The sequence below is a fragment of the Ascaphus truei genome, chromosome 7 (assembly GCF_040206685.1).
Source record: "Ascaphus truei isolate aAscTru1 chromosome 7, aAscTru1.hap1, whole genome shotgun sequence".
Classification (NCBI taxonomy): Eukaryota; Metazoa; Chordata; class Amphibia; order Anura; family Ascaphidae; genus Ascaphus; species Ascaphus truei.
The window spans coordinates 51,633,642-51,648,128 of record NC_134489.1 but is presented as its reverse complement, the minus strand read 5'-3'; the positions used below and the strand labels follow the sequence as shown (position 1 = coordinate 51,648,128).

Below are 14,487 nucleotides of genomic sequence, written 5' to 3'. Positions count from 1 at the left end.
CCCCAGAATCTCTGTATTTTGGGTGAAAACCACCAAATATGGGCCATATCTCCGATACCGCCACAGCCCGTCCAACAAAGATTCGTGGACTCAGGGTAGATCTGCCTCAACCTCTGAGGTGTCAAGTACCACCTGAACATAACCTTGTAAATATTCTCTTTAGAGATTGTGCATAGTGCTGTGTTCGTTGCATTGACCCAGATAGCTTGCCAGTCTTCCCAAGGAATCTCTACTTGAAAGTCCTGGGCCCATTGATCCATATAGTGGTGTGTGCAGGTGGCCTTAGGTTCCCAACTTGGTATAGTGTTGAGATAAGACCCCACTGCTTATTTTTCTACATAACATTCTGGGAAGGACCCACCCGTGGACAATTAAGATAGTGGGAGACCTGTAAATATCTGAATACATCAACACCAGTGAAAAAGTATCTCTGGCTGAAATCCTGAAAATGTAATATTTTGCTGGTTAAAAGCATATCTCCCACATCTCTGACTTCCCTTCCCTTCCATGCATCATACATACTAGAAAACCACCCGGTCCAAAATCAGGGTTATCAAAAATAAGGGTACATCTCGAAGGAGTTGGAGATAGTTGATAGTAGTTTTTAACCGTATACCAAATTTTAAAAGAAAATGTTATTAGTGCCGAATCAAAAAGATCCGGTTTGGAACTCTTTATTGACCTATTATTCCACATAAGGGTCGGGAGAGCTGTAGAGCTATAGGTCTACCCACCGATATTGATTTTCTTGAGAGTGCAAAAAAACTATCTGTTTTAAATGGGAGTCTAGATAATATTTCCTCATTTCAGGAACTGCCAGACCCCCTCTTTCTCTGGGTGCGATCATGACTGATCTCGGTACTCTTGGTCGTTTGTTACCCCATATAAACTGCATGATTTTATTCTGTAAATCCCTCTAATATTTTATCGGAATAGCAACCGGTAATGTCTGGAAACAGTAGAACAGTTTCGGGAGGACATTCATCTTAACTGATATAATACGACCTATCCAGGAAATTTGGTGACCATTCCAGAGTAAAAGATCCAGTTTTAATCTAGTGAAAAGCTCTGGGTAATTATGTTTATAAAGAGAATGAAAGTTTTTTGTAAGAAAAATCCCTAAGTATTTCAATTTTACATTGTTCCAGTGATAATTAAAATTGAATTTGATTAATCTTACTTCAATATCTGATAAAGTTAAATTTAGAGCCTCTGACTTGGCCGAATTAATTTTATAACCTGAGAACAGACCAAACCTAGAGAGCTCATCTTGTAGGTTGGGAAGAGAAGTCAGAGGGTTAAAGATTGTCAAAATAATATCGTCAGCAAACAGAGATAATTAAAACATTTCCAGGACGATCTTGATACCTTGAATATTAGAATTTTCCCTGATTTTGATTGTGAGCGGCTCAATTGTCAGCGCAGAAAGTAGGGGAGATAGTGGGCAACCCTGCCTGGTACCATTGCTGATCTTAATTTGATTTAGCTCCCCCTCAGGGTAGCTGTAGGAGTGTCGTATAAGGCTTTGACCCCTTTTAAAAATGGTCCGGAGAAGCCGAACCCCAGCATAGTTCTATCTAGAAAATCCCACTTAATTCTATCGACCGCTTTTTCTGCGTCTAAGCTCAATAACATCGCTTTGGGTTTAGAAAACTGAACATAATCAATTATATTAATAATCTTACGCGTGTTGTCTGTGGCTTGATGCTTGCTTATAAAACCTACCTGGTCATTGTGGATTAGGCGGGGCAAAATTGAGTTTAATCTAGTCGCCAGAATTTTACTATATATTTTTAAATCTGTATTGAGAAGTGAAATTGGCCTATAACTCATTGGATCTTTTCCTTCCTTAGGTATTACCACTAAATTTGCTTTTGACATTTGTGATGGGATCTGGGAACCTGATAGAAAACTATTAAACATATCCAAAATAAATGGTGCTAATATTTTTTGTATTATAAATTTGAAAAAACGTCCGGGCCTGGGGCTTTTGAGGATTTCAAACCTTTAATAGCCTCTTTTAATTCTGTAATATTTATTTTAGCGTTGAGACCTGCCGATTCTTCCGCAGATAGCTTTGGAAGTTTGCATGCCTGTAGATGTCTATTTGTTCGATGGATGTTTTATTAAAGTTGGGGTCTGATGAGTCGAGATTATGTAAAATATTATAATATTTAGAAAATTCCTCAGCAATTTGAAAAGAGTTATATGTGATTTCCCCGTTACGCCTTCTTATCGCTGAAACTTGCGATTTGGCTTTTACACCTCTTAGCTTGCTAGCGAGGAGCTTATCTTCTTTATTGCCTTTATCATAGTAAGTCTGACGGGTCCATTTTAATGCTTTCTCTGTATCTTCCTGTCTTAATTTATGTAGTTCCTCTCTGTTCTGGCAAAGCAATTTATATATCTTCATGCAGGGGTGTGATTTATGTTCCTTTTCAAGTTCAGTTATTTTAGCTGTAAATTTACTTTGTTTGATTTTTTTTGCCTTTTTCCTATATGAAGCTATTGAGATAAATTGACCCATAATGGGGGCTTTATGGGCCTCCCAGAAAATGGACGGACTTTGACTGAACCTTTTATTTAGTTTGAAATAATCTACTAGAATATTCCCTCGCTGTTCTTCGATCCCTGTCTGGTTTAAGAGCGTCTCATTTAGGCGCCACTGGAACACCTTGGGTCTAGTAAAAGGGGGTTTCAGGACCAACTCAACTGGAGCGTGATCAGACCATGTTATAGGGCCTACATTTCTATGGGCAACACGATCCGAAAGATTTGCAGAGACTAATATGTAATAAATTCTTGTGTTTATGTTGTGTGGGGGGAATAAAAGGTATACAGGCATACCCCGCATTAACGTACGCAATGGGACCGGAGCATGTATGTAAAGCGAAAATGTACTTAAAGTGAAGCACTACCTTTTCCCACTTACCGATGCATGTACTGTACTGCAATCGTCATATACGTGCACAACTGATGTAAATAACGCATTTGTAACAGGCTCTATAGTCTCCCCGCTTGCGCACAGCTTCGGTACAGGTAGGGAGCCGGTATTGCTGTTCAGGACGTGATGACAGGCGCATGCGTTAGCTGCCGTTTGCCTATTGGGCGATATGTACTTACTCGCGAGTGTACTTAAAGTGAGTACTTAAAGCGGGGTATGCCTGTAATCCCTTTGTTTCTTGTTCATGTGCCGTGTCTTCGAGTGAGAAGTTTTTTTATAAGTTTCTTAAAATATTTTGCTTGGTTGAATGCTTCGTTTGCTATCTTATACCGTGGTGATGAGGGTCTGTCCAACTCAGGGTTCACTGTCATATTGAAATCTCCTCCTAATATTATATCTCCCGAGGGGGAGCTCCCAATTTCTTCTAAGGTTGATTTAAAAAAATCAATGTGTTGATCGTTTGGAGCATATACATTGACTAAAGTTAGTCTAACCCCTGCCAGAAGACCTCTCACCATTATGAATCTACCCTACTTATCTCTTTTAATTTCTTCCATTTGAAATGGGATGGCATGTTTTAACAAAATGGCTACGCCTCTTTTCTTTTTGGAAAAAGAGGAATAATAAGCTAATGGGCCCCGAAAGGTGTTAGGAGGGTCCTGATTATTAAAATGGGGTTCCTGTAGAAATAAAATATCTGCCTGCATCTTTTTAAATTCTCTCATGGCTAGTCTCCTTTTATTATTTGAATTTAGTCCCTTTACATTTAAAGAGACTATTTTAATTGGGTAGTCATAGATTACAAACTAAGACTCGCTCTTTAATAATCGTGAAGTGTAGAATAGAGTGTGGATATGGAGGCGTCGTTACCTAGACTTGTAGATTTACTACGTTTTGCTTTAAAAGAGGAAGGACTCATCCTCCTGGATAGTCTGTGGTGGTACTGAAGGGGGAACACCTTGGGGGGGGGGGGGGGGGAGAGTAAAGATTAAGAAAACAAACACAGAAAACAACAATGAAGAATATATGGGGGGGATGGACCTATTGTGCATCCTAACCCTTTTTAACTATTGATCTTTATATAGACCAAGATAAAGGGCTTCAAGAAACCCAAATAGGGGGGGGGGGGGGCACAAGCTTCTCGGGATATAATATAAACCTTAGAAAGTTTGTAGTCACCAAAAAACTTTAAGATTGAGGGCAAGTCATCTTAGTCTTAGATTTTCTGTTCCCCATCCGGGACCAACAAGACCCGGTAGGGCCAGGAAAAGAATCAAACCTTGCCGAGGTGAAAAGTTAGCGCAGGCCATAATTTCTCCTCCATCAGCTAGACCGACTTTAAACGTAAAAACAGGGCCCTTTGTTCGGTCACGTTGGGTGTGCAAAATCCAGAGGGTCTTGACGGTCCTCTCCTTCACTCCGCGCTGAAGCCTCCGGTGGTCTCTTAGGTCTCGGAGAGCATTGCGGTTTCGCGGGTTGCTGGCCGTCTACTCCAAGGGTTCCCAGGAAATTCTCCGCCTCTTCTGGGAATCTTAGCGAGAATTGCTTCCCATCTCTGTTTACAACCAGACGGAACGGGAAGGCCCATCTATAGTGTATGTCATTGTCTCTAAGGAACGCTGTAACTGAGCGGAGGCCTCTTCATCTTGAAATTGTGGATCTGGAAAGATCCTGGAAGATCTGGATAATGGAGTCTTCGAATTCCATGAAATTTTGATTCCGGCAGCTTCTCACTATTTTCTCCTTGGTGGTGTAGTAGTGTAATTTGACGATTACATCCCTGCATTTCTGAGGGTCTGCAAATCTTGGACACAAGGCACGATGGGCTCTGTCCACATGAAGGTCACTTGTTTGGAGCAACGGGACTAGTTGAGTAAATAGGTTTGTTAGGAAGGGTTGCAACTCATCCGGAACGACTGTTTCCGGGATATTTCTTATTATGAGGTTTTGCCTCCGTTCCCGATTTTCCAAGTCGTCGACGGTGTCGTTCAGGTTCCTGACTTCGTCATTGAGTCTGAATATTTCGTCTTCCATTGAACCTTGACTCTGCAGAGATTTTTCAAGTTTATTTTCCAGCTGGACTGTTCATTTGGTCAGAGAGTTCAGACTTGCCTTGAATTCCGGATCAGCCTTATCGAGAGACCGTTGAAACACACCTTGCATCTCTTTAAATAAAACCTTTAAAACTTTTGTAGTGATTTGAATATTTTCTTCTAAACCTTGTTCTTGTTCAGTGTCCGTAAAGTTTCCTCCTTGTTGTTGTGAGAGCTCCTGTGCCCGTGGATGCGTGTGCCAGCACGGGCACCATCTTGGATTTCGGGCAGAGGAGATGCAGATTTCTGGAGGAAACAGGAGACAGAGGGGGTGGCTGGCTTACGGTCTTTCTTGGGGGGAGGCATCCCTGCATGTTCCAACACCTGGGGAGGATGTTTTTACGCGTGTTTCGGCGGTTTTGGAGGCTAATTATAGCGCGATCTCGGCGGAGACCCCGGAGCTGACTCGGGCTGCTACCATCCTCCTCGACGCTGCGTGCGCGCCTTGAACGAGTTTTTAATGCGTGTTAAGACATAGTAGCATTTAAGTCTTGATCCATAGGGGGGGGGGGAAGGGAGCGGTATTCTCAGGAACACACCCAAAAAATAAAAAATATACACAATAATGGTGCAGTATGATAAAGCAATAGGGAAATGGGTGAAAAACAATACCTGCAGAAGACACCCAGCACATTCACTCTAAAGAATCAATCTAACAAAACACTAGAATGAATCATTTTAATAGTCTGAGCTCATGCCTACTACCCCCCACACTGCGCCCACAGAGGCACATAACAAGGCTCTAGGCCAGATACTTCCATCCATTGCACACTCCATCACCTACTGTCTGTGTACTTCTCCCACCATGCCAATTGGATTGTAAGCTCTCCAGGTCAAGGATTCCCTTTCCTACCATGTGCTTTTGTTTGGTGCACCTAGTGTATTATAGTTCACTTTATTCTACTTTATTTTTTTAAAGCACTGCATACAGTGTTGGCATTAGATTATTTTTTTTTAACATTTCACTGATCATTCTAACACTGAAATGGGTTAATTATATTTGTGCAAATTGAGTTGCCTGTGATATATATCACACACAAGTCAACTTCCACAAATATAATGAACTCATTTCAGTGTTAGAATGATCAGTGATACGTTATAAAAAAAAAACACCCAACAAATTGTGAGGGAAAAAAACAATGCATATAGTAGGAGTTCTAAACTAAAGAAAGCACTGAATATTTTTACAACTACTGTATATATAGCCTACTGTACATGTTTTTTTAACGTCACTGATCCTTTTAACACTGAAATGTTCATTGCATTTGTTATTATTTAGCTGATTTAATTAACAAAACGATGTTGTGTGTGAATATCCAGTGCTCTTTTTAATTTACAACTCCTCCCATTATATGCATTGTTTTTCTTTGTAACTAGAAATCTTGAAACCTGAAGTAAAAACTCCCTACTATTTTATATTGCTGCAATCCTTATTATTGTATTTTTGTTTTTTAGATGCATCAATGCTGGCAGAAAGAATCCCTGTTCCTTCCAGCCCAGTTCCCATAGCAACTATCGACCTGGTACCACAGCACGCTGAGAATATAATTCCCAGGGTGGAACCCAAACTTCCTCACAAGAAAACAAGACACCAAGAGGACCAGGAAGATGTCAGTAGACCTGCATGGGGGATAAGCTCATCACCATGGGTCACCCTTGCCTTTGCCTGTTATCAGATTAAGGAGATGGTGAAGCTTTCCAAAGGCAACAAAGCAATGGAGAACCAGCCTCTACAGGTACAGACTATAGGAGCTCAGGAGCTTATGTATCAAGATAATGCAGTTGAGTCCCCTACCTTTATTCTGTATGCTGTGAAGATATCTTCCCCATGCTGGAGAAAAGTTTACCCCCTTTAAAATGAATGGGACTAAAATCTTCAAAAGCATGGGGAAGATGGCTTCACATTATATCAAATGTGGGACTTTGATATAGTGCAAGACTTTTCTCTTGCGTCAGTATGTGCTGACTTCAGATTTATGAAACTTGTTATTTTAGTGTCGAACATCTGATACTGAGCTCTTCACCTCTCTCCACTTTAGTGATTCAAAGAAGGAGAAAAAACGCAGCAGTTACTGACCCCTCATTATAATAACATGCTGGGCAATGACGCCCTGAACCTTTCCAATAACTACTCCCCAATTTACTTATTTATGCAAAAAGTACAGCGTTGATGCAAAGCACGGTGCCAATTTCACTTATATCTGTGTGAATGTATCGTCAATTTAACTTTATAATTCTCATAGGTGACATCTGACACACATTCCCCTCTTTAGCAGAGCTCTAGGATCTTTGTTAGACGTAAGGAGCTCGTTAGTCACGTCATTAGACATTGTCTCCGATTAGCATAAATGATGGTTTTAAATACAGAGTTTGTTGAATCCCATTATGATGTGTCTGTCGCGTAACTTCCCACTAACTCTTCCTATAACCACTTTCTAAATTGGAAGCTGAAGCAGACGGCAGAGGTGAAAAATACATTGATCCTGTACAACAACGCTTGTAGTTACAGGTTAGAAATGCCTGTGTCCGCTTCAATTTTAAGAGTTTAATCAGTATTTGAATTAGGATGAATACAAGTGTGCATCAGTTTGACATTTTGGGAATGCCACTTACAGAAGTAAAGGGGGAGTTGTGCGACACACAATATAATGGGACATATCTAATCTGCATCTCTAATTCATGGCATGCATTGTGCTGTACAATATACGATACAGGTTTTAGAGGTGATCTTCACTGTAGTCCGTTCATACACTATTGATTGATTTTGCCTTTACTTTTTCATCCAGTTCACATACATAAAATGTTTTGTGAAGCCCTCCAGTAATTACAAAATAATAATTTGTGGATTGCTTGGTGACATTTCAAATTCAGAAGAGGTCACTCCCTATATGTCCTATATTTTATGGACAAATATCTCTTCTTCAAACATGTGCACATTTTAACCTGACCTTATCTGATTCACCATCATTTCTGTTCAGCTTAACCTAGTTTTGTTTTTCTCATGCTGCTTGTGGAATAACAGTTAGGAAGCAAGAATTGAAGGTAAGGCCTCATTTCTTATGGGCTGCGCATCATTACAGAATAATGGACGTGTTCTATCTAATATCATATGTCATATATATTGAATTTATTTAACGTCCCACTAAAAAAATCAACTGCATTATATAATAGTACTGTGTATATCTATACACTTTCAGCTCCAACAGGATATTATAATGTAACCCCTTCAATGGCCCCTGCATTGACTATACTAGGCACCCATTTCTACCGCTCTCCATTCATCCATCAACAATAACTAGCTTAAGCCAGTAGGGGCTTAGCTCCTATAGTTTGTTGGGTCCCTGTATTGTTAGTATCTGGAATGTTTGGTTGTGGTGTACTGTATGTATTTTAACTCTGTGTTCCTTTTACTGCAACACCTTCATTTTTGAGCTGCAGATTTAAAGTGACAAATTGTGTCATCTTTCAGGAGCCTTATTGTGTACACCATATCAAGTCTACAGAGTCTTACCTGCTAAAAAATACATTGTTTAACCAATTTTACTGCCAGGGACATATCCTAAATGTGTCCTCTTTGTCATTTCTGTTTCTCCCAGGAAAATAATCAGAATAATAATGCTCACACAATACCATCATCGCCACAAGTCATCGGGAATTCAGAAGCTACTGCCCAGACAGAGGCTACTGCGACCCCTGATAGGCCAGAGCTAGTAAATCCAACTGGCCCGAAAGAGCAGCTCTCAGGTGATGAGACCCAGTCAGCTGACACAATCTTGCCAGAGGACAAGAAGATGAATTCATCTTCGCCATCAGAAGATATGGGACACAACCCTGGAAATTAAGCTCATGTCATTTTAGAGAAGATTGGTGGTTATACACTGGAAATTGATAATATACAACATTTTTCAAGAACCACAATGTAACGCTACAGGGCAGCTTTTCTTAAAAGCAGATCTGTGTAAAAAAAACGGAATTGACGTTTTGATCTTCAAAAAGTGTTCCCTATTTTGCAAAGACTTGTAAATCTGTAAAAGTAAAGCACCTCTAGTGTCTTGGTGTTAGTCGAAGCCCCATGATGCAGTCAGATAGAGTCTCATTTATTGGAAGGCAATGTAACTCCTTACCAATTTCGGTTACTACTCTGTTTGATATTCCATGGAAAGCTCAATTTTTGGTACCCTCACCATAAACTGCTAATTTACATCTGTAGATGAGATATGAAAGTACTATGTGTGAAATCAGATAACCTAATTCAGTCAAGGTGCATTTCCCCCATCTGCGTGTTTATTTTTAATTCTGTCAAGATTTCTTTACCCTACTGTAATGTACATACTGTTTACTGAAATATATATATATATATATATATATATATATATATATATTGTACACACACACACACTGGTTTCTTCACAAACAATGAAGCCAACATTTTAGTGGAAACTATTCTGCTTTGTGACATCACTGGAGTTCCTAGCTAGAGCCTAAGCCGAGAAGCTCTGGATAAAACAGATTATCTGATGAGGCTGTTGGAAGTCTAGGTGGAAAATATCTCTTTCCTGCTGCAGTAAAGAAAGTGAGAAGAAGCAGCAGAGGTTGGCATGTGCACACACTACTGCAGGCTTTGGGCCTTGTAACACAATGTTATCATAACCGCTCGTACTAAACAAAAAAAAGGGATGATAATCTGTTTTAAAGGACATCACATTGTGTTTTATTGCAAAATAGTTCTTGTTTTGAGGGAACTGCACCTTAATGGATAGCCTTTTGTCTTTACTGTTATTTATTTAACTGCCTTTTCATTTGTGAAAGAGCAAGCCACATATGTCATACTGTATCTACCGTAAATACTGTACACTGGGGTTTTCACTAATCAAAATGAGGACGAGTTTGAAAACTATAACCTTATATTTGAAAGTATTCTGAAACTGGTTAATAGATTTGAACTGCTGGTAAATGAGGATAACGGGATATTGGAGAAAAGGGTGTCACCTCTCTATAGTGTCCAATTGCTGGACATTACTGCTTAAATCCCTACAGCTAATTCCAGTCAGTGTCAATGGAACATGCTTTTTTTTCTAGATGTGATGTCATAAGCTGTTCAGAAGGTGATGTCACCAGGCAATGACATCACCTCCTGAACAGCTTTGTATTTAAACTTTACTGAGCAGCAATTTAAACGCAAAATATTGACAAAATCAACTAATGGCAGTGACATGATTAAAAAGTTAAATTCAAGTGACTACTAATTTACAAACACATGAGTGATGTAATTGCGTGTTGAGCAGGAACTTCCAGATCCAAAACGCCTCAACCTCTTCATTGGTATCCGACAAGAACAAGGTACGACAGGTATTGAGGAAACACTTGATTGACACGCACCTCCATTAAGATTTCCCATTAAACAGAAAAACCAAAATAATTTTCAAATAAACCTTTAAGCTCTTACAGTAAATTGATTACAAATTATTATTATTATTTTTTTTAAATAAAGTGGGACTACCACATTTAGCAAATAGAATAGATATATATTGCTGATACATTTTTACAAGTGTATTTTCTTTCACTGGAGCCCCATGTTATACATAGGGAAGGATGGTGTTTTCCTATATATTACTTTGTTGCATATATTATTGGACAGTGAATGTACAATGTATATTAGATGCTCCTAATTATAGGAATAAAATGACATTAATGGAGCATTGTGATGTTCTTCAACACAAATTGAGTAGGAAATTGAAGGGGAGACCATAGTTGTTGGTATACTGTGTTCCGATCCAGCTGGAAGTGTATAATATTATACAGGTGTAGCAGATGTTACCGCAGTTCATTGCATTAGTGCTGGCAAGTTATTTAACAGCAGCTATTGAAACCAAGGGTTAACAGGGGTAGTAACATTTGCTACATCTGTTTATTCAATAAATAGGAATAAAAAGTAGGCACGTAGCAGAGACCTTTTGCAAGCTCCACCATGATTTGGTCAACATTGGATATCCCAGCAGCCTGATTGGAGAGTGTGGCATGAAATACAGTTGTTTAAGAACTAGCACAGTATAAATGAGAAGTAAGAATCTTGTAGACAGGATAATAGAACAGAACATAACCTTGTAACAAATGAGGTTTGCCACATTGTTTTCTCCCAACACGTACTGTAGCTTTGTGTTTGTTGGTAGGCACAATATTCCTTTTGAAGTGTGTAATAGAGGCTGAATGTACTGTAAGAAGTTCCTAAATCCATTGGTGGACATGTAGTAATGTAATTAAATATAAACCCAATGAACCCCAGACGTATTCTTTTATGGGTTGAGGGTTCCTCTGAGAATAGTTAGAAATGTGCGAACGTTTCACAATATCAAAAAATATTTGCAGTCACTTGGGCAATGTGACATTGGTAATGTGATTTTGGTATTAACGCAGAAATGGTGGAATCAAAATTGTCACCAAATTTCAAAAGGAAAAGTGTATAAAAATGGTGAAATTTAATTTTTTTTGCGAATTTCAAATGAAAATTGTGACTTTGCAAAAAATTCTAACTTAAAATTTAGCAACATTTTTATTTTTCTCTTAAAAAAAAACGGAAATAAAGTAGAAACAATGGGGGAAAAGAGCCGCAAGTAAATAACAACTTAAGACTGGCCCTGCCCAAAGAGCTTACAATCTAAGTAGTGTTACAGCATCTTGGTATGTTTGTCACCTTTTATAATGAAAGTATGAATATTGTGTATGCACCAACTATACCTGAAATACAGCCTCCGCATACTTTTCTTCGTCAGGTAAATGCTAATTAATGTGGGTACCCTAATAATGCTTATCAGGGGTCAACGTACACATTAGCTAAACAAAACTATCAGTAATATTACAGTATCAGTCTTTAAATTATTTTGTAGATTGTAGGAGGTGGATCAAATTGCCAAGTCAACATTATGATAATGATGCAGTCCTGGTATTGGATTTGAATTTGCTGGTTTGTTATCAACTTTGGTTTAATAGAAGAGAGAGCAATAAATAACTGATCTGTATCACACTGTTGAAGGGGCCTTTGTGTTTCTGCCAGAAAGGTACCACCCTTCACTATGCATTAAGGTCTAAAATATAAATAAGTAACCAGCACTCAAAAACGGAAAAAAGTAAGGGGAATGCTGGTCGCGAAACGCGTTGCCGCAGTATGAAATTGGCTCGGATCTGTTTTTTTTTTTTTTTTAATCTGTTCCAAATAAACCAACGAGATTGCTACAAGCATGTGAGTTTCTCATTTTATTTCAATTTTTGGAGTGCTAGTTCCTTTATTTATCTTTTATACTGTTCTATTGCATATCCTGTTTTTTTTTTCTTCTCTTGCTATATACTGATTTGAGAGTACCTAATGGCTATATGATTTTTGTATTATATGCACCAAGATCTCCCTTCTAAACTGCTGAAAATGTATCAGATTTATGGGAGGTACAAATCATATAACGGTCAGCGGGACTTTTTTGTTTTGAAAGAACAGGTTCCGTTTGTAATACTTGTGCAGCTGGAGAACTTGGTACATACAGTACAGTAATGCCCAATTTTTAATCGGTGCTGCTGTGTGACGATCAAAAGCGGTATGGTTTCCAAAGGGTAGGCAGGCGGCTTTTAAAGCATTCTTAAAGTCACCACTCTATTTGTGGGGTCTTTTTACATTTGAAATCACAAATAAGCATTTAGTGACATTAGGCGAAGTAGCCAATATCCTATTATGTTGAAGGAAGATGTCTTTGGAGAGTTGCAATAAAAAGAATAACACTGTAAAATGCATTCATTTAGGCCGCATCAACAAATATGTGAATTTCAAAAGTAAGTAGGGGCTGCACCTTTGATAGAACTTTTTTTAAACTGGATTGAGACCTGTAGTAATTTTGGGTGTTAAGAGGTACTTCCAATCCAGGCATTCTTTTAAATGAAATGTTTTAAGACATCACTAATTTTAACGCCTGAGAGACTTCGTAACAAAGCGTATGCTAAACTGTGTCTAGTTTGGCTCTGAATGTAAGCCCACTTAATGTCTGCAACTGCGCGTGTGGAAAAGGGCTTGTTGAATTGTATTCGCTGTACTCATGGGATATGCCTTGCAGCACATTACTGTAGTTTGGAGCCCTTGCAAAAGCTTTATACGGCAAGTGGCTGTAAAACATTAACAATGTGGTAGCAGAGCGGAAGAGCTAGGATTCACTAAAGAAAAACAGTCTGAGTAAAAAAATGTTCTGATGTATGGCTGTAAAGCAGTAATGTCATACTGTATATACATACACACGTGTGTGTGTGTGTGTGTGTGTGTGTGTGTGTGTGTGTGTGTGTGTGTGTGTGTGTGTGTGTGTGTGTGTGTGTGTGTGTGTGTGTGTGTGTGTGTGTGTGTGTGTGTGTGTGTGTGTGTGTGTGTGAAAGTGTATATATATATATATATATACAGGCATACCCCGGTTTAAGTACACTCACGAGTAAGTACATCTCACTCAATAGGCAAACGGCAGCTCACGCATGCGCCATTCAGCACGTCCAGAACAGCAATACCGGCTCCCTACCTGTACCGAAGCTGTGCGCAAGCGGGGAGACTACAGAGCCTGTTACACATGCGTTATTTACATCAGTTATGCACGTATATGACGATTGCAGTACAGTACATGCATCGATAAGTGGGAAAAGGGTAGTGCTTCACTTTAAGTACATTTTTTCGCTTTACATACATGCTCCGGTCCCATTGCGTATGTTAATGTGGGGTATGCCTGTATATATATAATCTGTATGTTCAAACGGTAACAGATTTTCTTTTTTAGGGGAGCAACTGTAAATAAGCAGTTCTAGTCTCCTTCATTCTTCTTTGTTTTCGTACTTGAATTTGAAAGTACTGTAAGCTGTCATGGCTGGTTGAAGTGTCCTTTTAAGATCTGGAATGTATTTATTGATGTATATTTATGTACCGCTGCGCACATCCAGAATAAGTGTACAGATAAAGAGGATTTAGGCTGAATAAAATGCGTTGTCTGTTAAGTGTTTCTGCAGATAATTGTTTCCTAAATCCTGTTACAGAAAAGATGGAGAACCCGTGAGTGTAACTGCATGTCTTTCCCATCTCCCCAAACCTGCTTCATTCACCCTGTTATGTCATAAAGTGGTTACCCTGCTGAAAAGGATTCTGGGTAGTGACATGTAAATTAGCCCACTGGACATGTCACTTGGGCTTCCTACACATTTTTTACATGGATGCCCTAAAGTTTCTGCCTGTTGCATTACACAACTTGTACACATAACCTCAGGGCCAGAGATACAGTTAGGGGCGGAAATAATTGGACACTGACACAATTTTCATAATTTTGGCTCTGTACGCCACCACAATGGATTTGAAATGAAACAACCGAGATGCAATAGAAGTGCAGACTTTCAGCTTTAATTCAACGGTTGAACAAAAATATCATATGAAACGTTTAGGAATTG

At 39.0% G+C, this 14,487-nt stretch overlaps 1 protein-coding gene across 4 annotated transcripts in view; it reads left to right on the top strand.

Annotated features, from left to right (window-relative positions):
* The window catches only part of MFSD6 (major facilitator superfamily domain containing 6), a 66,795-nt gene extending 54,054 nt beyond the window's left edge, over positions 1-12,741 (top strand). For 3 of the 4 annotated variants that reach the window (XM_075608364.1, XM_075608367.1, XM_075608365.1), the window contains 2 exons: positions 6,493-6,773; positions 8,634-12,741. In XM_075608364.1, coding sequence (XP_075464479.1) covers positions 6,493-6,773; positions 8,634-8,879 — 527 coding nt within the window. In that variant the 3' untranslated portion in view covers positions 8,880-12,741. Of the gene's footprint in view, positions 1-6,492; positions 6,774-8,059; positions 8,080-8,633 lie in introns of all 4 variants that reach the window. The other variant, XM_075608366.1, reaches the window with a different exon arrangement.
* Positions 12,742-14,487: the final 1,746 nt, after the last annotated feature.